The 26814-nt window shown below is 39.0% G+C and overlaps 1 protein-coding gene across 8 annotated transcripts in view; it reads right to left on the bottom strand.

Annotated features, from left to right (window-relative positions):
• LOC124154469 (sortilin-related receptor-like) overlaps positions 1-26814 on the bottom strand; it is an 83440-nt gene that overhangs the window by 29380 nt on the left and 27246 nt on the right. For 5 of the 8 annotated variants that reach the window (XM_046528224.1, XM_046528225.1, XM_046528223.1 and 2 more), the window contains exons 9-17: positions 25499-25691; positions 23729-23932; positions 23473-23647; positions 23153-23391; positions 16960-17185; positions 15454-15606; positions 8451-8640; positions 3003-3149; positions 2491-2634 (exon numbers count right to left, since the gene is read on the bottom strand). In XM_046528224.1, coding sequence (XP_046384180.1) covers positions 2491-2634; positions 3003-3149; positions 8451-8640; positions 15454-15606; positions 16960-17185; positions 23153-23391; positions 23473-23647; positions 23729-23932; positions 25499-25691 — 1671 coding nt within the window. The remainder of the gene's footprint in view (positions 1-2490; positions 2635-3002; positions 3150-8450; positions 8641-15453; positions 15607-16959; positions 17186-23152; positions 23392-23472; positions 23648-23728; positions 23933-25498; positions 25692-26814) is intronic. The other 3 variants (XM_046528220.1, XM_046528219.1, XM_046528221.1) reach the window with 3 other exon arrangements.

The raw sequence follows: 26814 nt of genomic DNA, 5'->3' as shown, positions 1-26814 counted from the left end.
TTAATTTGAATTCTCGCGAGGCATTAGCACTAATCAACAACGCGAAACGGTCTTTAAATGCCATGAAACCTGAGTAAGGGGTTTCTTCCCTGAAAATGAATGAACGAGATGGCCTTCTATTTCAGAACAATTGCGTCTTGTCAACATTAAAAACTAGTTGAGGGAGAAAGGAGCCACTTTCAATGTTTTAGATTTTGTTTAATATTGTGAAACCAACCAGAGCTTCCGTGAAATGTATTGGAACAATCACCACCCTCATCTTCTTTTATGGATCGAGATAAATCCACTGCTATTTCACATGTGACTGCCTGTGATAGAGAAACATCATTACACCGTTTACAAAGTGATTTAGGTCTTTCCGTTTTTTCCAGCAATGAACTTAGCGTACGTGCTGACCACTTGGCTGATATCACTGACGTTTTAACCTTGTTTTTATTCAAAATAATAGCGTACCTTCGACGTCGTGAGCTTAAACGTAGCGCGTTATTGCTTTGACAGCAATAGATCGCTTTCGATTTCATTTCTAGGAGTTTGCTTTCCCTTGATAAAATATTTATTTTTCTATCCGCATTCAGCGAGGGGGGAGTTTTGAAGAATAACCCCCCCCAGAGCTGGGGGAAGTTTTTAAGTTAAATCTATTTTAATTCATTGGATTAATAGTACTTATAGAATAGTGTGAGGATTAATAAAAAAATCTGTCAGAAGGCCGTAAAAGTTACCGTCTTGAACACTTTATTATATTATTATTATATTAGTATTAGCTGCGCCTGAAACCCCCCCTTAGCCTTATTTCCTAGCTGCGCCCCTGCATGCTTTCTACCTCTCATTGTATTCCTGAGACGCACAGGGCCTACAACTTCTTGGAGTGAATGAAGTTAATGTGTTTGAGACTGTCTTTCGGACCATTTTACGTGTTCATCGTGTTGATACTATTGATAAGAAACTCGGCCACCGCTACCATGTATATTAACAAAGCCATTGATGATATGAAAAGAATTGAACTCTCATTAAATGGACAATAAATTGAATCAAACCAAGATACATATTTGGTTTCCCCAATATCTTAAGAAATTATCTTCAGGCAGTGGCGGATACAAGACAGGTACAAGGGGGAGGGCTGAGTGGGGATGGAAATTCCAGCAGTAGTAAGGGTTGGAAAAAAATTTAAAAAAATTAAGGGTATAGCCCACTTGGCCCCACCCCACCAAAGATCCGCCACTGTCTTCAGGTCATTTGCGACTGGACAAACTTGGCGATTTTATTCTTGACCCCGAACTCGAATAATGCCATCCCTTTCAATTGGAAATAATACTGAACTAGCAAAAACCTTATCAACCCTCCTGGGTCCTTTGTAGCCAATGGGGATGCAAGCGTTTATGGCCCTAGGAAAGGGACAGGTATTGGCAAGGAACAGAAATATCCTCATCCACCTGGATAATGCCAGCTGGCACATACTGTGACGGCAGCGTTTGCCAGCATTTTCTTTTTTATTTCAATTCAAGGTTTCTTTCTCATTAACAGAGGTATGAGTTTCCTCTCCGGTTTTTTTTGTCGTGTATATTCTTTGTTTTTTTTTTATACAAGTGTCGAAGTGTTGATACGTTTTTTTGAAATTGTGGTGTGATTCAAAAGTGCACGCTAACAGCACGAAGAAATACTTAGGTGATATAGATGGAAGAGAAATGCAAGTGTGATATAGGTGGCACTGAGAGGCAATTACGTGTTCCCCCCCTTACCTCGCCTGGGGCAGAAGCATAGCAGGATTTTTAAGGAGAAGCCGCTGACTTGAGGACGTGTTTAGTTGGATTCCAGAGATAGAACAGAGAGACAGGTCAGATCACGACAGTAACCCAGCAGGTAGGCGATAATAGGTCTTTTGATCCCACACGAGCTTCAAACCTGGGCTTCCATCAAGGATTGCCGAAGGAGACAGACCAAGTTATCGGTACACCAGTGGCGGATACAGATGGGGGACGCGGGAGGCACTCTCCCCCTTGCCGGACTGCCCATATTGCCTAACATTGCAGAACCACAATCATAACTTATTTATCTCATAAGATGGCATTGTCTGGTATGTGTGTATATTCTCTTGAATTCAATTTCTTAAACTCTGCATGTGACTTGATCATTTTCTGTTACGATAAGAGTAAAGTTAACTCAAGATATTTTTTGCGCCCCCATTCAATTTTTTCTGTATCAGCTACTGTGGTCCACTAACTTCACTTCCTCGCAGCCACAGAGCCCACTCCTGGGAGCCTGACATGGCCCACGAGTCCATCTTAGCCCACAGCACAAACCTTGTCTTCAGTAACGTAAGACCAGAAGTTCTCCTTCCATTCGAATTCTCTGATTCCCCCGACTTGTGACAACAATGTGAGGCTTTTGTATAATGGTCTGGAACACACAATAGTCTTGTAGCGAGCAAACACATGAGATTTGATCAACAACATAAACTCTGTGGAGTAATTTCGATGCTGGGGAAATACTCACGCTCGCATGTTTTTGGGCTGGCAGAGGGGCAGGCCGCTTCGTCTGATCCGTCATCGCAATCGTCCTCCTCGTCGCACACGTGTTGTTTTGGGATGCACTTCCCGTTGGCACAAGTGAACTCCTCGTCATCGCATGTGACATGCGCTGCAAAGGAGGAGGGAAGCAACAAGATAAGTGAGTACACTTTTTTCACTGGAAAGCCAATGAGGAATTATCCTACTTCCAAAGGCAAATTCACCACATCTTTCATGTCTAAGATGTAAGACCTCAGCTCGCTTATTGGCTTGATGATTATTTCGATTTGTTCATCATGACACAAAATTTCCTCAAGTTCATGGAGGAAGTTCCCTAACTTTACCCTGAATTCTCTGATTTCCCCGACTTGTAACAACAATGAGAGGCTTTTTCATAATGGTCTGGAACACAGGCTAGTCTCGTAGCGAGATAACATATGAGATTTATACAACAACAAAAACAAAGTGGAGTGATTTCAAGGTTGGGGAGTAACTCACGCTTGTAGGTGGGAGTGGGGCAGGCCACTTCGTCTGATCCGTCACGGCAATCGTCGTCCTTGTCGCACACGTATTCTTTTGGAATGCACCTCCCGTTGGCACATGTGAACTCCTCGTTATTGCATGTGACATGCCCTGCTAGGGATGCTGGAAGCAACAAGAAGGTCATAAACTGCACTCATAAATCGAATGGAGTATCACTCGAAAAAGAGGAGCAAACCCAAAAGATCGACTCTTTGGTGACATGTGATTATTCTTCCACTAAAGGTGATACTAATTGAATGAGGTGGGAATTGAGTGAGGTGGGAATTATCTATGACTAAGAATTAATTGCTCCATAACATCCAGAAATTTTTCTACATGCCATATTCCCACTTCCACACGCTCGGCCTTCTAAGAAACTCCTTGTTAAACTGTCTTGGGATACATATTTTCATACTGGCTTAAAAGTAATATTCATTACTTTTCCACCAGTAAGAAAAGATGTTAAATTTTAATAGTAAATTAATTATATATAAAAAGGTGTAATATCAACGACTATATTTTTTATTTGCACAAAAGTCTCATACATCAAAAATGACTAAGATAAAGGGCACATCAGAATATAAACTACCTAAGAAAATATGCTACAACAGCACTTACGAAATATCTATACTAAAAATTGAACAACAATTATATTAATGGTATTAATTGGGTTTTCTTCAAAAGATAAATACCTGTTAATATGGTCACTTTAGTTTCCATGACATTTTGATTAAAAATCTTTTGCAACAACATAGTGAGCCTTCTGCAAAATGACCTGACACATAGATTGGTCTTGTTGAGAGCAGTGTTCTTGTCCAGTGATTACGAAAAACTTTGTTTCCATGTAAGTTTCCTAAATTATATTATTACAAGCATTTAAGCTAAAAATACGTAGATACAAGAAATTGGAAGAATATTTAACTTTTTACAAAATTTCTGGGAGAACTATTGCCTTTTACTACATGGAAGCAGAAATCGCTTCGACGCAGGATCAACTTCTTCAATTGATTTCCACTCCCACAATAATGCAATTTCTTACTATAATTGAATAACATATACAGTATATTCATGTTAATGAGTCCACCGGTTATTTGGGACAGCCGCTTAATTGAGGCAGGTTATGAAGTACAGAACCCAATAGAAGAATATCCTAGAGGTTTCTCTGCTTAATTGGGACAGCATGCCGCTATAACGGGCCATAGGTCGGAGACGTCGACTGGTGACGAAATGAAGAATTTTTTAAAACATTTCTCTCCTATAATTTGTTTTTTTTTTCACAAGGGTACCTATTCTTGCCTTATCTTAAAGCTCTTGATGCTTTATTGTTCGTTAGAGGATTCGGATTCCGTTTCCCGACCATGACACCACATAATCGTAATGTTGTTTTTAAGAGGAGAGGACTCCTTTGGCAGTAGTTGGACTATAGATGAAGAATGAACCCGGAATAGTGAGAAAGAAGTGTTGCCACCCGTGGTGAATGTTGAAGAGTTGGTACGGGCCAATTTTTTGGATTTTCTACACTAGGGATACATTTTTAGGGATTACTGGCCGATGTCGACCAGAGGGGACTTGTCGAATGAATAATATTGCTTAACCAAGAACTTTTTGTTTGCGACAATTTGCACATAATTAAACTGACAGATTTTGTCTATCCCTTCTGCTGCTTACTTGATAAGGGAGAACCTTTCAATAAGAGAAAGAATCACGAATAAGAGTGTAATCCGAAACAAACGACATGAGAACAATGCACAAGGCTGAGGAGAAGCATGAAAGTAGAGACCAATGAAGCCATCAACTTAATCTACGAAATAGCCAAAGAGTATGTGATGGATCGATTTAGGGAAATTGTGTGTCTCATTATTTTCAAAACTCCATTACCATTGACAATAATAAAAACATGACACCATAGCTGGAGGTGATTTTTTTATTATCTTTATATATAAAGAAGGTCGAAAATCGTGTTAGTTAGAACACTTATAACTCGAGAATGGCTGTACCGATTTTAGTGAAATTAGGCTCTTTGGATTCGTCTCAGCCCCGGATAACATATAAGACATTAAAAAATAGGAAAAGTTCACAAAAAAATTCAACTTTATCTTAGAGATATGTTTTTAGGAGTTGATTGTTAAGACAGTCAAAAAAATAAGATTTTTTTTCGTTTTTACTAATGTAATGACTGATCTTTTTAACAATATTTAAAAAAATTTAGAGCTCAAACATGTTAAAAATATTAAAGTAATATTAAAATAGTATTAAAATAATTGAATTAGAGGAAAGCTCAGCTCGAATTGAGTTGTCAACAAACACATAACTACCTTGTGTGTAAACTAATCTCCAAGCCATTGTTGAGTATCACTAATGTCCGTGTACTCTGCATGAATTCAAATCTTTTAACTTTGTAACAAACGAAGACGAAGTCACTAACAATCGATCTGAATATTTAAAGTCCTTGGACGCACCTGGCTTCCCACGGCACGATTTACAGCTAAAGGTAGGCTCTGTGTTCATGATCTTTCGAAACCTAAACCAACCAAAACTATCCAACGGAACGTGTTTGGTTATTAAAAAACTGATAATGAAAGTGATTCACGCCACTATACTCAAAGGAAAATTCAAAGATTAGGAAGTTCTCAATCCGAAGATTTCATATACCCAACTTATACGCCCTTTTGAGCTTAAACGTATTCAATTTCCAATTCGTGTTGCATTCGTGATAACGATTAACAAATCGCATGGTCAGTCTTTCAGTTTTTGTGATGTTTGTTCTCATGTGTCAGTAAAAACCCATGATTTCCTCATGGTAAATAATATTTGGTATTTTTACGAGTCGGTAAACCATCCGCTGTATTTCTTCCTTCGCTTCAAAGGCGCAGCTAGGAATTAAGAATAGGCGCAGCTAGTACTTGCGGGTCTGTAGGGTATAGAAAACTCGCCAAGGTAAGCGAGAGGTGTGGGAGCCCTCCCCAGACATTTTTTAGGATAAATGGTTCAAAATGCTAGGTTTTGCGGCTGTGTGAACAGTTAAATATTTTGTGACTGATCCGTCCCCCTAATATTAATAACCAAATGTTTTATAAAAAGACTCTCTGAGCTTTTTGGGGGGTTTAACCCTCAAAAACCCCCGTCGCCGCGTCCCTGCTTTGCTTCGCTATTTTTATTTAGCTTCATTCGCTTTATCTTGCGCCTGATAACAAAATAAAAACTGTTGTTTATGAAAAGGCGCTTGACGCAAGACATTAAACCCGAATGTGTACGGCACACCGTGGTGCGATTACGCATGCAGCACGCTTACGCAGTGCATTTTCTCCTAACAGAGATACTATAACTGGCGCGCCTAAAGTCATTTGATACGAATGCTGCTTCATAGGGGCTTTTCTTACACTATTTTGAGCATCAGCGAAACGTCGGCAGAAATGGAGTTCCTGACCCGGTGGCGATCCCGAGAACTCCTTACTCTGTCCATTCTTCGATGCTTAAAATTATATCCACTTGGTTGACTGGGAACCAATTGACCAACCACCAATAGTAGCTGGGATGACAAAACAAATACTTGGAATACCTTGTTACGGAAAGATCTGTATTAGAAGTACTTTTTCCCTGCCATACACAAGCAGTTGAAAGTATGGTACAAATGATAATGTTAGCATCAAAATCCGTGTGCAGTACAGAGCGCTGGCATGGATGGGCATTATCGTGCATAAGAGATAGAGAAATTCAGCCGAAATTTGAAAAAAATCACAAAATAATTTTGTCAGAGTAATTGATGTGCTTTCACCATCGTGTCCTTTGGAAGGTTGGTTGGGGGGACACGGGTGGAACTCGATGGTAGCCTCTTCCTCGTGGCGAGTTCTGGGTAGTTTCTTTACGAGACTAGCAGAGAGCTACTTAGTGAAATGCTTGGTGTTCAGGTTCTGCTTTTTCTCAGCCTTGGCTGAATTTCTTGTTGAAAATAGCTCCATAGGTACGTTATTCGTCATTATGATTGATATTAATTTCAAATAATTTACCTTATTATTACTTTTTTGTGGGATTATTTACTACCATATGATGAATTATTTGATAAAAAATGAAATTCAATCGAAATAAAAATTATTTTACCTGCAATTTAGCCCCCAAAATGGAATTTTAGAAATGTAGGCAAAAATGAGTTGTGTTGTGCGGGTGGTCTATGGTCTAATTTTGTTGTTAATTCATAGGCATTTTTATGACCATAGAATTTGCCAAAAAAACTTCAAACTTCATTTTCATAAACTGTAAACATGTATCCACTCTTTATTATTATCCATTACCCCATATTTTCATAAAATTCGTCTTCATAGCCGTTTGATTCTGAAATCAGCCTGATTTTTCGCAAAATTTTAAAATTTAGAGCTTGGGCGGCAGTGGTTAATATTATCCGATTTGAAAAAAAATTTGTGTGCGAGATCCTTATATCATTTCGCAACTTTCCCGCATAAGGCAAATTTGATCAGGAAAAAAAACCTTTTTTCGGCCCACCCTAGTGTGGGTGCCATCCCACAGACTTTTTTTTAAGATAATGGTTCAAAATAGTGGTATTTGAGGCTGTGTGAATAGTTAAATATGTTTTGTTTGTTACTCATCCGTCCCCCTAATATTAGCAACCAAGTTTTTATAAAAAATTCTCTAAGCTCTTGGGGAGGTTTTATCCCCCAAAAACACCCCTCGCTGCGTCACTGCTTTGCTTCGCTATATTGATTTAGCTTCATCGGCTCTATCTTGCGCCTGATAACAAAACAAAAACTGGTGTTTATCAGAAGGTGCTTGACGCAAGACATTAAACCCGAATGTGTACGGCGCACCGTGGTGCGTTTATGCGTGCAGCACGTTTACGCAGTGCATTTTTTTCAAACAGAAATACTATAAATGGCGCACCTAAAGTCCTTTGATACGAATACTGCTTTATAGGGGCTTTTAATACACGATTTTGAGCATCAGTAAAGCGTCGGTATAGCTTTGCGTTAACCTGCCCCGTGAACGGGCCAAGTTTATACAACAGACTTATGCCTAAAAACATATTTGTACGGTTAAAAAAACAAATAGCCAACAACTTAATGCGTAAATTTTTATTTCATTAACTGCTTTATAAAACCACAATGCCCAAAATTTCTTAAGCTAAAACGTTGGAAAAAACATTGAAAAAAATCCGCGTAAACGTACTCCGATCCACCCTATGTAGATTCAATAATGAAAATGCCTATATGGCAAGCAATTTTGGTACTCATTTACGTAGTTTTATTGGATTCGTACCCTTATTTTATTATAATAAATATGGTTAAAAATGATACAGCCGCTCTTGATTTATAAATGGTGTAACTAAACTGTATGTTCATTGATCGTTATGCGGAACGAAGTTCACCGGGTCAGCTAGTTGGATTTAAAGAGTTGGAGGTGGTACACTCTTACCAGGGCACGTTCCATTGTCATACGGCTTCTCACCACCAGGGCAGAGGCATCCACCATCAGGGCCCTCAACCATGCTGTCAGGGCAGAGGCATCTGTGACCACCCCGCGGCATGCCCACGCAAATGTAAGGACATGGAGATGGCTTGCGGGAGCAGGAATTCTCTCCCTCCTGTACACCGTGAGCAAAAATCTGGGAGAGAAGACAAAACTCATGTTCAAACAATAGCGGCATGTCAGGAGAATGACTGGTGAGCAATAAGATCACAAATTGGCCAAAAATCCCTTCTATTTGAAGCAACACTGTGGCACATTGAAAACTAGCAGTTGGACATGATTTTATTATAGCCCTAGAGGTGAAATTATATTTCAAGTAAGAGATGCTGGATCGATAGTGAATGTGGATGAAATGATGAAGGAGATGGAATAACATATCCAAGAAAATATACAACTCAAATACATATGCACCTCCGATGACAATCCAATATGGGAAAAAATGTAGTATGCAGCCAAGCTGCTTATATTAGGGGGTGGTCTCAGCTGAATCTGCCGTGCGGGCGTGACGTCACGGACTTCCCAACGTAGACGTATGCCAGGGAATAACAAGCAGGAACCGGATAGTAACATCGCCTTTCCGCATTAAATTCTTAGAGTTACAACATAAATATCGCTATTAAGCATCAGATTATGTTGTATTCTCTTTTGGAATGACCCTGTTTTCTTTTCAATCACTTGTTGAGACTAGCGAAGTAAACAGTATTATCGTATTCTACATCCTATAGTTTCAGCCGTAAAATACCGTAACAATGTACCATGCTATTTGAAATTCTAAGCTCATAAGAAGAATGAGCTACCATAAAATATAGGTAAAACATTTACATTTAATGGATATATCTATAACTATCATTTTGACTAAAATAAATAGCATATGTTATTTGAAGACCGTAATTTCAGTTAAATGTTACGATTATTGAAATGCTCTTGCCCAAAAAATTCCCCCTTTTTCTATTAACATCGGAAAGCCTATTGTAGTGTAATGACCATTGGCCAAAGGAATCATAAGAAGCATGAAATTAACCGTTAGCATTAGACAAACACCTTATAGGGGTATGTAGAAAATCTAGGTCCACATCAGCTGAGAAATGATAACTCGGAACATAAGTGTTTTAACAAATATTTCTGGCATTTTTTTTACACAGTCACCTTCTTCATTTTTTTAAATGTCTCCTTCTTTGAGCTTTTCCAAAAAGCAACAGCTTATATAAGTATTTCACTCGAATATAAATTCTTTGTAAAATGAATGCCTTTAGTACTTCACTAGGAATTTCAAGATACTGACTTATTTTCTCAGCAAGTCTGCCGGTGACACTTTTCTTGATGATATTTTTCGTTTTTTATATTTCATAAAACTATCCTCAAAGGCAATTTCTTTCTCACCCCACCATTGGCTGGCTTCAGTTAAGCCCTCGTACGATAAATGAGTGATCCAAAAAGGCATAATCTATTGGTGTTCCTTGCTCAGCCGGTAGGTTTTCATCTACATCTACATAATACCCCGCAAGCCGCCTAAAAGGCTTGCGAGTCTTAGGACGTTGCAGGGGGTCTTAGGACGCCAGCCGTTTATAGCTGTAAAATGAAGGGCTCTAACGAGGTTGGGACTAGCGTTTATTAAAGTCCTTTATTATACAGAGGAAAAACGAATTCCCGTATCTATACGTTCGGCAAAACATCTCTCTTAATTTATAGCTCCTATCGGACCTGGAAATAAAGTATAGCTCTAATATTATTTTCTCTGTGTTGCTCTTAAAGATATCCATTTTGAAATGTTCAAGCAATCTAAGCCTAGCGCGCAGCCTCCGAGTCTCCAACGGCTCCTAGCCTAATTCTCTTAATATCTGGGTAACACTGTCTGCACGCCCGTAGCAGTTTTTGACGAAACGCGCAGCCTTCCTTTGTATTTTGTTCAGTTCGCGGATGAAGTCTTTCAGCACCGGATCCCATACGCTCGCTGCATATTCAAGGTGCGGTCAGACGAGAGCGAAATAGCATCTTTCTTTTACTTTCTCATCCGAAAAACTTTCCACAATACGCTTGACGAATCCTAATTTCTTCCGGGTTATGCCGCAAATATTCTTTATATGTTTTCCCCACGTGAGGTTCGAGGTTATCGTGACTCCCAGGTACTTTACTTCGCCTGTTACCTTTATGTTAATACCAGCCACTGCATAAACATGGTTAGAGTTGGACGAATTCCGCAAGAAATGTACCGCCATGCATTTGCTCAGATTACTTTCAAGTCCCCTCTTGGCTCCAACTCGGGAGAAAACGATGTTACAGACTTAGGCCCAAGGTTGCGCTCTAGTTCGGGTACATAGAGCACTCTGGTAAATCCCTATGTCCAGTCTCCACACGCTTCATTCAATTTTACGTTAACAGTTCCAACTCCTTCAAATTCCGCTCTCCCATTCCCGAAAGCTACAGACCCACGTAGTTCTTTGAAGTTGCTGAAAAATTCACGATGTGGCGTCATGTAATCTGAAGCTTCCGAGTCCACGACCCACGAAGATTTGCCGTAGTTAGAAGTAGGAGTCCTTAGAATACATGCTCTGAATCGGTTTGTGGCCACTTCACTCTTCTTTTCATTTTCTCCTCGGTTCCTGTTGATTTAAACCCTCTTATGATTGCACTCTCTGGCTACATTACCACGGTTACCGCATGCATAGAACCTAGGATTGTCCCAGTTTCTGGCAACGTGTCCCCATTTACCGCATTCAAAACACTTAGCCTCACTTGCTTTCATCATTTTATTTCCGTATACGCCACTTCTTCGTATCTTTCCGTTTCCTCCGAAATGGTTTTTCCTCTCGCCTCTGTTGTCAGGCTATTTCTGCTGAATGGATGGCCTTTCGTCGATGTCAATTCTGTCGGTCCTTTCTCTTTCTCAAATTTACAAGAAAATATCGCTACATCGCACCCTTGTCACCAATGTTATGTCTGTGTTTTGGAATAACACATTCTGCGTCGGACGCGACAGGATTTAATATCTACTTCACAATACAAAAGAAATAATGGTCGTTAGCCAAGGCTGCATCCTACTAGCCCGGAAGTTTGTAATCAACTGCCCTGAATACCACTTACTCCCACTGGACAGGCTGCTATACCCAATGAACATTTTTAAAAATCCCGCGAAGCATACATGACCGTTAACTTCAATGAATAACATTAAGAAAATTATCCAACAGACCTCTTTGTTAATCGAGCCATCGAGCCTTGAAATTCTAGACCACTCTGTGACCATGCTTAACTTTCCAAGTTCCTGAATTCCCTTTGAATTTGTGCCGAAACTCATGGTATTAAATATCATTGCCCACATACGACTCCATGTTTCATCTTCCCTCCGCAGTGTCAGCACCTCCAATTACTATAACTTAAGATGCAGAGGGGCGCTAATTAAAGATGGAGAAGGGCACTGTTGGTGGATATTCTATTGTTGGGCAAAATGCCGCATTTCACCATTCTTCATTAGTGGCCCTGTGGGTTATCCTTAGCACCTGGTCAAAGGAACAAATGACATTGATGGGAAGCTTATTTTGTGAATGTGCATTTCCCTCCACACAGTGCTCAACTTCCGTTGCTAGTGTAAACTGGCAATGATCTATCCTTGTTGGAAAGAAATTGGTTTCCACACTTGGGGATCACCATCGAAGGAATCCATGCATTGAAGCCGATGCAGATACCGCAGCAGATGGAGGCATTCAGAGATCTCGTAACACCTAGCCTGGGAAACTATGCCGGCTTCCGCAAGTTGTCCTAAAACCTGCTTCCAAACCTGTATTTAGGAGGAGCAGTCCAGTTCCATTCGCCCTGACAGCACATAGTAAGTGAAGAGATAGATGAAATGGTGAAGGAAAAACATTTAATGCCAGTGAATTACTCATTATGGGCAACGCCCACTGTGAATGTAGTAAAGGGGGATGGCTCTGTAAGAATTTGTGGGGACTATATTACCACCCCATACTGTATGCATGTGAAATATTTTCCCCTGCCAACCATTGATGAAATGCTGAGTAAATTGTCTGCAGGAATTTTATTCACAAAAATTGACCTATCTGAAGCATATCTGCAAGTAGGTGTTGATGAGGATTCTTCAAAAATGCTAACGTTAAATATGCTTAAGGGCTTGTTTCGTATGTCAAGATCACCATCACGATTATGTTCTGCAGCAGCTGTTTTCAAGGCATAGTGGAAACAATCCATGCAGGTTTGGAAGGAGTCTAAGTGTATGTTGATGATATACCGTGCCATGCACCTTCTAAATATTTGTTGTGGACACGTGTGAAATCGGTGTTGGGTAGAGTAAGATTTATGATTCAAGCAAAAATTAGAAACTCGCAAATTTGATATCAGGGCTCTGGACTTCATGGGCTATTCCCTGTCAGAAAAGGGTATTCAACCGATTTAGGAGAAATTAATCTCTCTTTTAAATGCTGCTTCACCTACAATTGTGACTGGATTACAAGGTTATCCATGGCATATTAATGATTATAATAGTTTCTTTCCACAAAAGGCCGCAGCTTTTGCCCCCTTTCATGAACTAGTTTGGGACAATGAGCCATGGCGCTGGACTGAATGAGAAGAGAAGGGCGTGAGGTAACATAAAGAAGGTTATGTCATCGGACACAGTATTAAGTGCTGAGATCCCACTGCAGCACTAGGACGGAGCTGGTCTGATTGAGAAAAAGAGTGTGTGAGAGACATAAAGAAAGTTATGCCCTCGGGTACAGTGATAAAGTGCTACGATCCCAAATTACCTCTGGTACTACTATGTTATACTTCACCCTATGGAGTTGATGCTCTCTTATCTCAGGTTGGAGATGATTACCTTGAGAATCCCATTCCTTTTGCCTCCAGGGTACTCATGGAAAGCGAAAGGAACTATGCATAAATTGATAAGGAGGCTTTATAAATTATATTGAAGAAAAAAGTTTAAGCTGCATTTGGTGGGACGATGTTTTGAAATTGTTACTTATCACAAACATCTCCTTCGAAAATTCCAGCAGGGAAAGAAAAAAAATTTAGTTGTATTCACTCCACGCATGCTGTGTTGCGTTTTACTATTGAGTAATTACAATTGCAAATTGACTCATCGCCCTGGAAGACAGCATGGCAATGCAAATATTTTCAGCAGGTTTCCCATTGAGTCAGCAGGTGTTGCTGTGACCGCTGTACCTAAACCAGCTCGTATTCATCTATTGCAGCCGGCACTGCTGTACGATTTCCTCTCACAAGTGAGGGTAAAGCCTCGGCAACATACAGAGATTATATTTTGGCTGAAGTTGGGGATGCTATACTGCGAATATGGAACTCCGCAGTTATCAGTGGAAGATGGAGCTTAGGAGATTCTGCAATTTTCCTGGATAGTGATGACAGGTGGTACGACTTCCATGCCAGTGCTGCTTTCTAGGGTTCTCCAACGACTGGAGTTGGAGATGCCTCTTCTCCGTCATAAGGGGAGCACCCCTAGAGCACTATAACCAAACATCTGCTAGGTGGGACCCAGGCCAGGTGATGGCCCAATGCCCACATAGACAATTACAGGGCAATGTGAGGGTTTCCTCTAGAATCAGGAAAGTGCCAAATTACTTGGAGGAGTACGCATTGTAATAATACTTACTGGTGGTTTAAGTCTGGAATTAGTGACACGTGTAAAATGGAGGAATCAGGTAAATGAATTGATTTGGTGTGATTTTGGTTTATGAGATTGGTTTTACTGTTAATTGCAATCGATAAGTCACGTATATTATACTTTATTTTTCCTTCTGAGTTACTGCCTTAATTGATTCAGTGATATGATGTTTAATTTACTGCTAAATACAAGTGATAAGTCATGTATATTATTTTTTAATATTTTTTGTTTGAGCATAACTGAAAGGGGTAGGACTTGCAATGTATGCTTCGCGAGATGTTTTTTTTTGTTGTTCATTTATACATAGCAGCCTGTCCGGTAGGATTAAATGACAGTTCAGGACAGTTGCTAACGAACTTTCGGGCTAGCAGGATACAGTCCTGGCTCATGACGGTTATTTCTTGCGTATTATGAAGTAAATAAATCCTGTGGCATTCAATGCAGAATGTACTATTCCAACGCACAGACATAACAGTTAACCCTTGGGATGGTTGAGTCATGTATGATAAAATTTCTATTTTGTAACATTTTCATACCTTCATTGCCCTCGATCGTGCGCAATCTCATTGAATGATTTATTAAAATAAATATTTCATTAAAGTCACACACTAAATACAACTAACTAAGCCCATTACTGTTGAAGATGCCATTATTATCGAAAGCAAGAAGCATGATCACTATTAAAGAAGCTTTTTAGGAAAAACAGTGGGACAGGATATTCACAGGATACACGTGTACAGAAGCGAGATACAAAAAATAACCATGACAGCTGAAGGCAGCTGGTTTTATATGCTCTGCTATAGACACATTAGAGACAACAACTTTGAAGCTTCCTGGTTTCTTTAAAAAATGTGAGAGATTTTTAGATCAAGTGGAACTATGTTCAAAATAATGAGATAACTGATAATTTCACACCATGTTTGACGCAAGACAGTGGCTATGATACCAAATTTTGTAATATTATAAGCCAGAACTCATTCGTAGAGCAGTACAAACAGGAATAATTATGTAATTATAAATAAAAGGACAACGAAACAAGTGTAAACTTTCAAAAAGAGATAATGCCTTGAAATCATTGCCGAAAACAAAAAAATGTAGAATACACAAAGTAAAGATTCTTCTACAACAAACTTTGAATTCAAGAAATCAAAATTAATTAAACAAAATATATAATTATTCACAGGAAATTTTCTTTAATTGTGATAAAAGTCACGCAGATGTTCGATAAGAGAGAGTTAAAGTGCAAAATAGAGTCATTGGAATTCCTTTATGAATTAAAATTTTATACTTACCTAGCACTCAAGGAGCCTTGATACACACCTTGAGGTCCATTAAAGTAGTCAAATTCTCAGCAATGGCCGTGATGCCAATGCCCAAGTCCTTGTCGGCCATATAGATGGCATTCTGATCCCAATCATCCCAATACAGGTTATCCTTGAACACAGCAACAGCAAAAGGATGGGACACTCGACCCTGTGGAAACAAGGGTAGAGGAAACTATAAGGCCTAAATTTCGATAGACAGCAAGGGGGAAAAAATTACATCCCATCTAAACCTGAATGAGAGAGGGGCACCCCTGACTCATCTTTCAAATGAAACTACTTGAAGAAACGAGAAGGTACTAATGAAAGATACGCCATACACTGTTCAAGCTACTTTTCACCAGGAAGGTAAAATATAAAATAATATGCTATTTAGGTCAATCACCTAAACCGCGGTTGAAAAGTAACTAGTATGCAAATTGAACATTTTGAAATACAGATATATATAGCCTTGGTATTCTCGCCAGTTTCCTATATCTCAAAAAAGTACCTTTGCATATGCGATAATCCCAAGAGTCCAATCACCGCAGTTGAGGATATATTGGGAGGGCTATTGACCGTCCCAAAGAGGGGGCTATAGCCCCCCTCCATTGAGTCCAAACACACACTAGATAAAATCGAATTTTTTTAAGGTGCCACTTAGCATTATGTATTTAGTTATATTTTCCGATACATTAACCTACTGTAACGAATTGAAATACTGATTATCTCTAAATATATGGCCTATTTACATGCTTATGGTATGTTACGATCCAATGGCACATCCAGAGAGGGGCTATGGGGCAATAGACCCCAATCTTGGGTATGATATTTGGCCCCCTGTGGTCCGTATCCTAGATCCGCCACTAAATCACCATCAATCCCACAACCTGGCCATTTTCAAATGCTAATACATATATCATCTCATTTCCATATCCCTTGTTCAGATGGAATGATAAAAGGAAGTGAATTGTAAATATATGCAAAAGAGATGAACAGTAAAAGCAACAGTTTAAACTTAGAGACTCCTGCGATGCATATGAAGATGATGATACTAAGCTAATCTTTTTCAATCCAGTAATCTCTAGATGTTATTTTACAAAGCATTCCTTGTAGATACGCTTGAGATAAGGTAGTACTTTACAAATTCTTTTCATCTCATAAAAAGAAGGCTTATTAACTGACTGGGCTGCGTATCAATTTTGCCTAATTCTGTTCACAGAGCAATACCAAAGCTAATATATTAACTCCTGCCACCGAATTCGGTGCAGGGATAGTTCAGGCATTAATGGTTGAGATCATGACTTAACATGAAATAATAAACTACTCCATTCTACAGCCAGCCCAGCATAGAAGAATATTGCTCAACTTTTGCAAGGGATTGGCACAGTGACTGTGTATGACAGGGGTCTGGTTCCAGCTGAGGAAGGCGTTAAAGATTCATCTCTGATTTGGAGAGCATACACCTTAAAGTTGCCATCATTGCCATGAATTTTAAGCACTACCAAACAAAAAATACACTTACATCATTGGAAATCACTTTTCTGAACATTTTGCCATCTAAGTCAGAAGAACCGATGTAGTCCTTACGAGCATCGACCCAGTAAATGCGCTCTGCAATGTGATCAATTGTTATGCCATTGGGCCACTCCACCAGGGGCACAGTGAATAACTTGCGAACATCACTGCCGTCCAAGTTGGCTCTGCTCACGCTAGCGTCATCCGTAGACCAGTCCGTCCAGAAAACATAGCTGGAGAACGAAGACTTCACATGAGAGAGGGAAAGGTGGAAAGGAGAATGAGGATGAAGATGCATAACTTTCTCATCCTCCTTGTAGATATGTATGCACCAATAGTCATGAAAAAGCACATCCGAAAATATACCAAAATGCTGTCATCGGGTGAAGTGAATCGAGTGCTACTTCACCTATATTGTGAGAGGAAATGACTATCACATATAGACTGTGAAAATTTCTTTAATTTACATTGAGCTACATGCCAAATGTTGAGATAATAGGGTACATTCCATCATCAAAGAAAACGAAAGGCATCGATTGCTATTCATTACCCACCATTAGTGTATTTATAACACACAAATTATTTGGTTTTAGAAATCCCAGTTTAAACAAATGTTAATAGTCAATTTTAACCTCGTTTGAAAAAGGCCAGATTGGCGCGCATGCGATGCCACTCCACGTGACGTGACGTCACAGGGGCCTAGATTCTAAATGAGTAGATAGGAGTTTTACATCGTCTGAGATTACAAATGCATGCATGAGGAACAGAGCTCAGGGAAACATTTCTTACTATTTAGTTTCCATCAAGTTATCATTTTTGGTTTACAATAAACCTTCTTTATAACGAAGTTCATAGGATCGCGAAATCCGCAAATTCGCATTAACAAACTTCGTAACAGCGATTTTTTCTGGAATCATCGCAAAAAAACATAGATTCACAAAATTCCTACTCTCTTCAATCCCCCGTACTGAAAAGCGCACTACGGAATCGCTTCAGAGTATAATAAACGATATATTAAATTATGCACAACTATTGTAATTCTTCGACATACGAACAATATGCGTTCCGGGAGCTTATTTTAAAACTGATAAACCTACGCTAATCATCGAAAAGTGTACTAATCCTGCAGAATGAAACTCTGCATTACAATTTTGCGTTTACTCACGATTGTGACGAACCGATCTAGCTGTACGTGTGACGCGGACGGAGACGAAAAAAATGCGCTGTCGGCGGGAAGGTGGAAAGGGCGAAACGCTGAACAGTTACCGACTTCACAACGGATTTAATTGACACTGCGTTCAGATTGTGCCCAATGTGCGAGTTCCAACTCCATTGCGTATCCAAGGAACTTCTTAACTAAGGTCACTTTATAACCCCCGGGACGGGAACAGAAATTCGTAATTTCGTTACAACGTTTTTATTCCTATTGATTGGGTTAGCCTTTTTGTCCGGACCAACGATTTCCTTCGTAAAAATGAGAACTTCGTTATAACGTTGTTCGTACTAACGAGAGTATACTGTACCACAACCACCGTGTATGCATGAGATATTGAAGTACATTTTTCCGCATCAGAACATATTCGTTCATAATAAAAGAGGATATGATTATAAAATGAGGAGGAAAAATCTGTACCACATACCTATTCACTAATTCAAAGCTACCTCCCATTCCCATGGCAGTGAAAATTCACAACTGCATGATAGGTAAATAAAGTGTCATAAAAAGTTAATTGATTACAGACTTTGAAGAATATGCTAATTGAAAAGTCTTATTATTTGATGAGTATTTAAAAGAAAATTTCAGAATTTAATTACTGCACATTTATATAATGTTGATAATGGTATATTATTAAATGTTTAAAATACATTAGAAGATCAATAATCCAGAATGCTTCGGACCAGACGCATTCCCGATTAAAAATATGTCCAGTGAATATATTAGCAAGTACCTAAAGATGTAGGCAACACTGCAATATGGAAAATATTTTTTTCGAAACGTGCGCTGCCATCAGTGGAAATGATGCACTGTTGAATAATGGGTCAAGTAATGAGAAATCCCCAGTCAAATTAATAAATTGTGTGATTGAAAAAGATTCGAAACATTTTAATAAGTTCTTTAACTGTAAATCACGAAGAGAATCGACTAATCTCCAACGAATCACGAATAAGTCATGAAAATAATCTTGATGAGATCACCTGTGAATAGAAGGATTGCGGCACAACATTTTTACAATCCGACAAGAACATCAATATTTATCCCCTCCATATTTTTCAATAAGTACCTGTAACAAATTCCTTTTCATTTCACGACTACTTACATAAAATTATCAGGCATTATCAAGCCCAATAATCTAGTGAAATCCCACATTGAATATCTTATGATAAATATTAGCCGAGTGTGAATTTCAACTCTTAAATTCCATATTAATGGTCGCATCTAAGCTTATAAGTGCGGAGAAAGCGAGTATTTCGAATAAAACCAATTGGCATTAATTTCATAAACAATCTTCAAATAGTCCACATGACTCATACATAGAGGGGCCTTTCGTACTGCGGGCTTCGTGGCGGGGCTCGCCCGTCCAAAGAATGACCCGAGAACGTAATGCACGTTGGCTTTTAACTCCTTTAATAGAACTGTATTTCATAATCCGCGGTTTTACAAGCTTGGTCCATTAGGAAGGGTTAAAAATATTTTGCGACAGCAGTATACTAGTGAAAAGGGATTGATATATCTAATAGAAAAAACTGCAAGGCTCCCGCGCTTGCAGCAACTCACTCTTCCTGTTTTCATTTTGGGATTTTCGGAAAAAGACCTTCTGATCGGGAAAAGAAAGCTTTCTCTTGTGATAACGATATTTGAAGGAACGTGATTGAAACAAAATGTTGAATCTCACCGCTGCAAAATGAGTGAATGTAGATCAAATATGTTGGTAGAATTCCTCTTTATGACTGTCGGAGCTGAGTGAATGATAAAATAGGTATTCATACTTAAGAAGGAAAATAAACAAATATTCCAATCAATGGCGGCTCATAAGTCAAATGCCATGAGGGGCGCCCTCCACCCGGGGCTCAAAATATTTGATTATTTTGTTTATTTTTGTGAGTTTTTCAGGCAATCTAGGTATTAAATTTTGTGATGCCATATGTTACGCATTTTCAACAAAAATACCTTGTTTTCCTAATAAAGCTTGATTAATAATTAATAAATGCAGTACACTCTCGGTCATACGGGTCGGCTTAGACCGGACTCTCGTACTGATCTGATCTCTCGTACTTAGTACTGATCAATGATCTTGAAGAAAAAAAAATATTTGTTGGGATATTGTGCAAATAAAAACGATAATACGTTACTTTACGTTTTAGCGCCTACATTTTTCGAGCGGATATGCCTGCAATACACTTCTGTTGTTCGTTTTGCAATCATGATGCGTTTTTTGTAAAATCTATGCAGTATTTTCAATGACACTTGAAACCTGAGGAGGGAGGAGAGTGTCACTCACCCCCACTAGCCAACAAATACTACTAGAATGTGCGCGCTTAATTATTGCAGATGTAACCTATGATTGCTGTTTTGTCGTTGCTTCTTGAATACAGTGTGATTTAAATCAATATTTAAACATTTCTCACACATTTTTAACAAAATTAGAAATAGTATTCTTACATGCCTTTAGTTATATTGCTTGTAGCAGAAGTCCATCCTTCTTTCCTTTTGTCCAGCAAAGTGATTAATTACACGTTCGTTGAAATCAGCGCCGGGCAACAATTTCTTTTCGATTAAACACACGGCAAGGACACAAAGTCTATCTTCTTTAATCGTGCTTCTAGTAAATGTCTTAATTCGTTTCAAATTTGAAAAACATCTTTCACTTTCTGCTGTTGTCATTTGTATGGTGCCGATGATCTGGAGTGGTTTAACTTATTTAGGTTGTTGTCATAAATAAAATTAAGAAGCCGCAATGAACCGGTTGCCTTTGAAAAATCTCTTCTGCTGTATATAACTAGAAGTTCTTGTTTCAGTTCCACTTTGTTTAGTTTAAATAATTTAACTACGGTGTCAAGTTCATGTTCTGGAAAACTTTAGGTATTTTCTTTAAAAAAAGTAGGCTGAAATAATTTTTCAACAGACAAAAAGTCCAAATTATCAAAGTGATCCTCAATTCCCGTCATAATTATATCGCAAACTTCCTTAGCCACCATATTTCCTCTCTCTCTCTTCAAATCGACCACGTTTCGAACTCGGCTCGGCCTCTGAAGTCGTATTAGGGTATTTTGGGAGTCAAGTTCTGAAGAGTGTCTAATAGTTTGGATAGCAAACTTAAATTCGTCTACATAATTCAAGGCCTTTAGGCAATCAATTGTTCTGCGTTGTAGTTCATTGTACAAAATGTCACAATGAGGTATAATTTTACTAAAGAATTTACCGAAAAATGAAATCGTCGTCTTTGATGAAGTATTGCAAACCAACTGCTTTATTTACAGTGGATTAATAAATGGTGTCATCATCAATTATTTTGTTTAAGCACTCTTCTATTTCATTTTTATATTTGAATATTGTGCTCATAATTCTTGATTTGAAAGTTCCAACGAGTGCTTGAGCTTTCAGGTATTCGTTTCTTTACTAAATCATCAAGCACTGCTGTTAATTTAGTAGATTGAGAAAATAATAAAGAAAAACCTTCAATATATCAATTTACTTAATACGTATCGGTTTTTGAAACTTCTTCATATAGTTTTTGAAGTCTTAATCTGTTCGCAGTATCGAATAGGACTCTTATGTCAACTTTGCGTAACACGGCATACTCAATGCAAGCATTAATATGTTTTTCACTCAATTTATGTTTTTTGACTTCATCAATTAAATGTTTTAAATCCGAGACACTGTCCATGCACGGTCTTCAACTCCCATTACCAAAGAAGGATGAAAAAAAGAATGTTTAACTTTGCGCCCACACAACCAATTAGCATAGTTGTACAAATTATTGGAAATTTTCCGAACAAGCTGTTTCGTGCTTTAGAGGCCTTTTTTTGTTGATTTACATTTAGTATTGGCCTACGGGGGCCTAAATACTTGAGTTTGATCCTATTTTCCAGGTCCTTAATTCCATTACTAATAATAAAATTAATATCGTTGGAAACAGACGAGGCCATTATTAATCGCTGATGAACTAAAAAATCACTAACCCTAAAACAGTAACAATCACTGACTCGTTTAACTCAACTGGAACTAGGCCTACTTACATACCAATCACTAATTCGATAAAACAACTCAGACACAATAAGTCAACTGGTCACCAAAACAAGGTATACAGCAACACTGCAACACTACAGAATAGGGACCTACTTTTTTCCTTAAGTGAGGATGTACTAATAATTGTAGCCTTTAAAAAAGAAAAGGAATAGTGACCATTCTGATTCCATAGGTCCCTATTCTGTGGCAACACCAAGCAGACGCCAGATAAAACGCCCGCCCGCCGGCGCAGCGATGTCGACTCTCTCGTCGCTCTGCGATGTCACGGACGGCGCGCCGCCGCGTCTTGGGACGCCGCGGCGCCGCCGCCGCGGCGTCCCAAGACTCCCATAAGGCGAAGCTTAGACGCGTCATAGCACCAGCAGCCCCCACCACTACCACTCTCCATATAACTGCATGGTGATGGATTGGGACGTTCTGGCTAGCGCCCCACGGCTAAAGTTCGGGAAATGGAAATCATACCAGCACTGATACCGCGAAAGAAAAGCTTTTTTGTTATTGGTGTGAAGACAGCTAGGTTAAAAGACAGCAATTAAATCACTGTGATAGCCGTTTTTTGACCATGCAATTTTTTAAAAATGGAAATTTTGAAAAACTTAGGAAAACCATCCGTTGCTACGCTCATTGCGTTATTTAGATTTCCGGATCATCGATCACCTACTGCATTACACTTTTACTTCCGTAACGACAAGAACAATTTATTTAGCAGTTTATGATACTATGAGCTGTAAATATTGTGAGTGAAAAATTACAATAATTATTTAACCAAGATGCTCTGCAGTTTAGACAAAATTAGCCATAACAACTCAAGAAGAGTAACAAATCTAACAGCGACACCAAAGCTACACCAGTTTAAACAAAACTACACTGAGACCATTCCCCATTTGAATCAGTCGAGGAGACAGAGGGGAAACAAAAGAGCACATTTGATTGAGCACAGCATTGTAGTTACCCTTGCATGGGATGCACAGCAATCCCTCGAGGTTTCCTGAGGACGGTGGAATTAAGGATTGTCCTGCGCATCCCGCCGAGCCTATTTGTGTCAATTCGGATCACCTCAATCGTGGATCTCGCTCCATCCACAAAGAAGAGCAGGTTGCTAGCCCAGTCTAGAGCCATGCCTTCAACGGAGTCCAGATCTTTTGCCACTAATGTCTCAGGCAATTCCTTCCCATCTGAAATGCACTGCCTCTGAAAATTGAGATGCGAAGTTAAAACAAAGAAAAACAGCATCAAAATGTCCTGAAATATTCAAATGCTATGAATACGTACTCCAATAACATGATAATTGATATCCGCCCAATATACACAATTGTTTCTCAGGTCAAATTCAACGGCTACCGCATTTTTAAGGTTGTCAACAGGGAGGAACTGAAGTTTGCGGTCTTCGAGTCCAATACGTACAATTTTCTTACTTTGTGCATTAAGAATGAATTCCTTATTCTCCCTGAAAAAATACAAAGATATGGTTACAAAATGAAAATCCAAACTAAAAATAAGTTTACACCATACATGCATTTTCGATTACTTGAATGGGCATGGAAGAAGATCTGGCAGGAAACGTATTTCATAACCTCCTTCACAACCATCCCCAGGAATTTTGACGTAGCCCTTTGTCCTGTTGTACATTTGCCCCGGGTGGCAGGAGGCCGGAACAGCGTATGGATCAAAGCTAAGGGACCTGATCCTAATGCACTGGTGAAACTCAAGATCACGTTCAAATCCATCGTCACTGTAAGCAAAAATTCCTACTTTACAGGAATGGGTCATAAAAATTCAGAAATGGCTTACATTAAATTGTAAATCAATCCATACTAAATTATTTGAATAAATTTTTACTCTAAAATTTTGGAAATAATGTTGTTAGAAAGATGATGCTCAGAAAGTAAGGGAAAGATGCTGCGCTAATTTCGATTTGTAGAGCACAACCATAGTAAATTATCAAAAAAACTTTCGAACCCAGACTAAACAAATATGAGCTGTGTTGAAATTCATTAGATAACTTATTCAAGCCTTCGCCCTTGTGTTGGGTGGTAACATTTTACACGACCACCGCTGGAAAACAATCACCCTAGATCCTCAGCAAATGAAGGAAAAATCCAGGAAGGACAAAAAGGCTTTCAGCTACCAAGGGACTTATTCCTGAGATTATGATTGATTGTATTTAATCGTCAGTTCATTGAATTTTTACAATATTTTATGCTCTCTCATTTACTGACAAATGTTAAAGGATTTCTATCGCGTATAGTTCAACAAAAATTTGTGTTGATATTAGGAAAATGTTATTTTTTGAGATTAAAAGATTGCTTAATTTTTACCTCAGTAACCCAGGGTGACAAATAAAAATGTTACCCGCACACACAGTGGACAATATTGATGACAACACGTGATAATCTTTTGAAAGTGGTTCGGACGGCTTATTCACTGCAAAACTCGTTAAAAAAACTTCTATAAAATTACAAGAATATGAGGCCACATTTTTTGGCTCTCTTAAAAAATAATAACCATACGCAATATCTCACAAAAAGTTAGGGAGTATTAAAGTAAAATCCAAACGTCCCTCCAGAAAATGTGCGAAACGTTCGCCACTTAATTTTTTTCCGGGACGATTGATGCAATAACTATAACAAAGTTTACATTTTCTACCGAAAAACCAGTGTTTCATGTTCTTGAAAATTTAAAAGGACTTTGGCCAACTATAAGTCAACTAAATGATGTGATAATCTTTAAAAAATCGAAATTTTCGGTAACATTTAGAAATTGTTTAATGTTTATATCGACAGCCTAAGGTGGCGAAAAAACTGTTTCCTGCATACGGTGGAGAGCATTATAGGCGTATATAATAATTTTTTCTGTAGTCGATGTTACAAAATTCTGTCCACACCAGCACCAAGTATGGAAAAAACACAATGTGTTTTGTTAAATGTCAAATCGGACGGCTTTTTAGCAATGGCGTACGAAAAAAAAACATAACGAAATTATAAGAAAACGTAGATAAACGTATTATGTAACAACAACCAAACATTTCACATGCATACCTTTGGAGTAATTGAGAAAAATTCAGAATCCCATTCTGAAAGAGTACAACATTTCTGCCATTTTAATGTCATAATATTGGCAGGTGAAGCAAAACTTTGGTTTTCGAAATCTGCCTCCACATCAGTTTTGGTCCCCAACCTTTCCAAAATTTCATCCCTCCAGCTCTTCTGGAAGTGTTCGTGATACGTGAGTGAGTCACAAGTCTGGTTTTATATTTGACGGAGGATTCAGATGATAATACACCTCAGCCTGAGCTTACCACTGGAAATCTTCGGCATCACATTCACAATTTTCAGTTTTGACAGGGCGGTCTAATTCTCGACCATTGTAACAGGTAGAATTAGATATCCTCCGCAGGAAGACTTCTTTCTTTCCCAGGAGGCAAGACATCTTCGGCCCGTCTTCTCCGCTCGGAGACCAGTACTTGTAGTCATCCTTGGTGCATGGGTAACCTAAGCCAAAAACATGCCTCATGTTATCAATCAAAACAATTCTGTATATTGCCTCATATATAAAATCAATCACCAGCCACCTACTGCAAATGCCTTATCAATTGTAAATGGTTTAATTTAAGCGACAGGTAACATGATGTCCATTACTAGTACCATCACCTCATTAACAGACACTTCAAAGCTCTCACTGGCTATCGACAAATATTGCCTTGGATATCAATTCTTCGTGCTTACATACAGTTGAATTCCAATGCATTGGAACAACAGGAGTTTTGCCTGTTCAAAATTGGTATTCACACGCGGATGATTTTTTCGCAGAATTCCCTCCAGGTTAGCTGTTCTCAGTAGGACCAAAGGAGACAAAGAGAAATCGATGACGAGGGATTGCCTCCGATTCATATCTACTCTATCCGGAATAATATCGAAGATTCTGGGTAAACATCAAATTGAGATAATACCTTAGCCACCGCGGTAGCTAAAGACCCATCCAACCAGAGTATAGGACAATCTTGTACTGAAGACCCCAGGAGTATACCAAATCCCCTGCGTGCTTCTTGAGGTGTATATTGGAGATGCTGGCCAGTCTATTGAGGCCCGGATCAAGGAACACAAGGCATACATTAGACTGGCCCAACCCCAAAAGTCAACCGTCACGGAACATAGCCTCAGCCGGGACAATCGGATCGTTTTCGTCGACGCAAAACTTGTTTACAGATCTAGCGGATACTGGGACCGGCTGACAAAGGAGGCTATTGAGATAAGGTTTTCAGAGAAAAACTTCAACCGCGACACAGGATACGCAATCAGTCAAGCATGAAAATCAGTGCTCAAGATAATTAAGACGTCACTGGAAAACAAAAAAGACGAGATCGACGACGGCCAATCAGAAATGACCCTACGCACGGCCAGAAGATATATAAATTCAGACAAATCCTCACCCGGCTACCACGCCCTCAGGATGAAGGCAGAGGTAGCCATTGAAATATCGGCTCCAAAAGAACAACTAACCCGATGGGAATCTTGAGAATCAGTCATCCACATCGTTCGCCTAGGAAGCACCAAGCCTTATATGGCACTCACATCTTTTCGACAACTTAAGGAGGAATGAAATTCTAACTGTAAG

This window comes from Ischnura elegans, chromosome 2 (assembly GCF_921293095.1).
Source record: "Ischnura elegans chromosome 2, ioIscEleg1.1, whole genome shotgun sequence".
Lineage (NCBI taxonomy): Eukaryota > Metazoa > Arthropoda > Insecta > Odonata > Coenagrionidae > Ischnura > Ischnura elegans.
The sequence above is the reverse complement of the archived record's forward strand: the minus strand, read 5'-3'. Positions and strand labels throughout refer to the sequence as shown.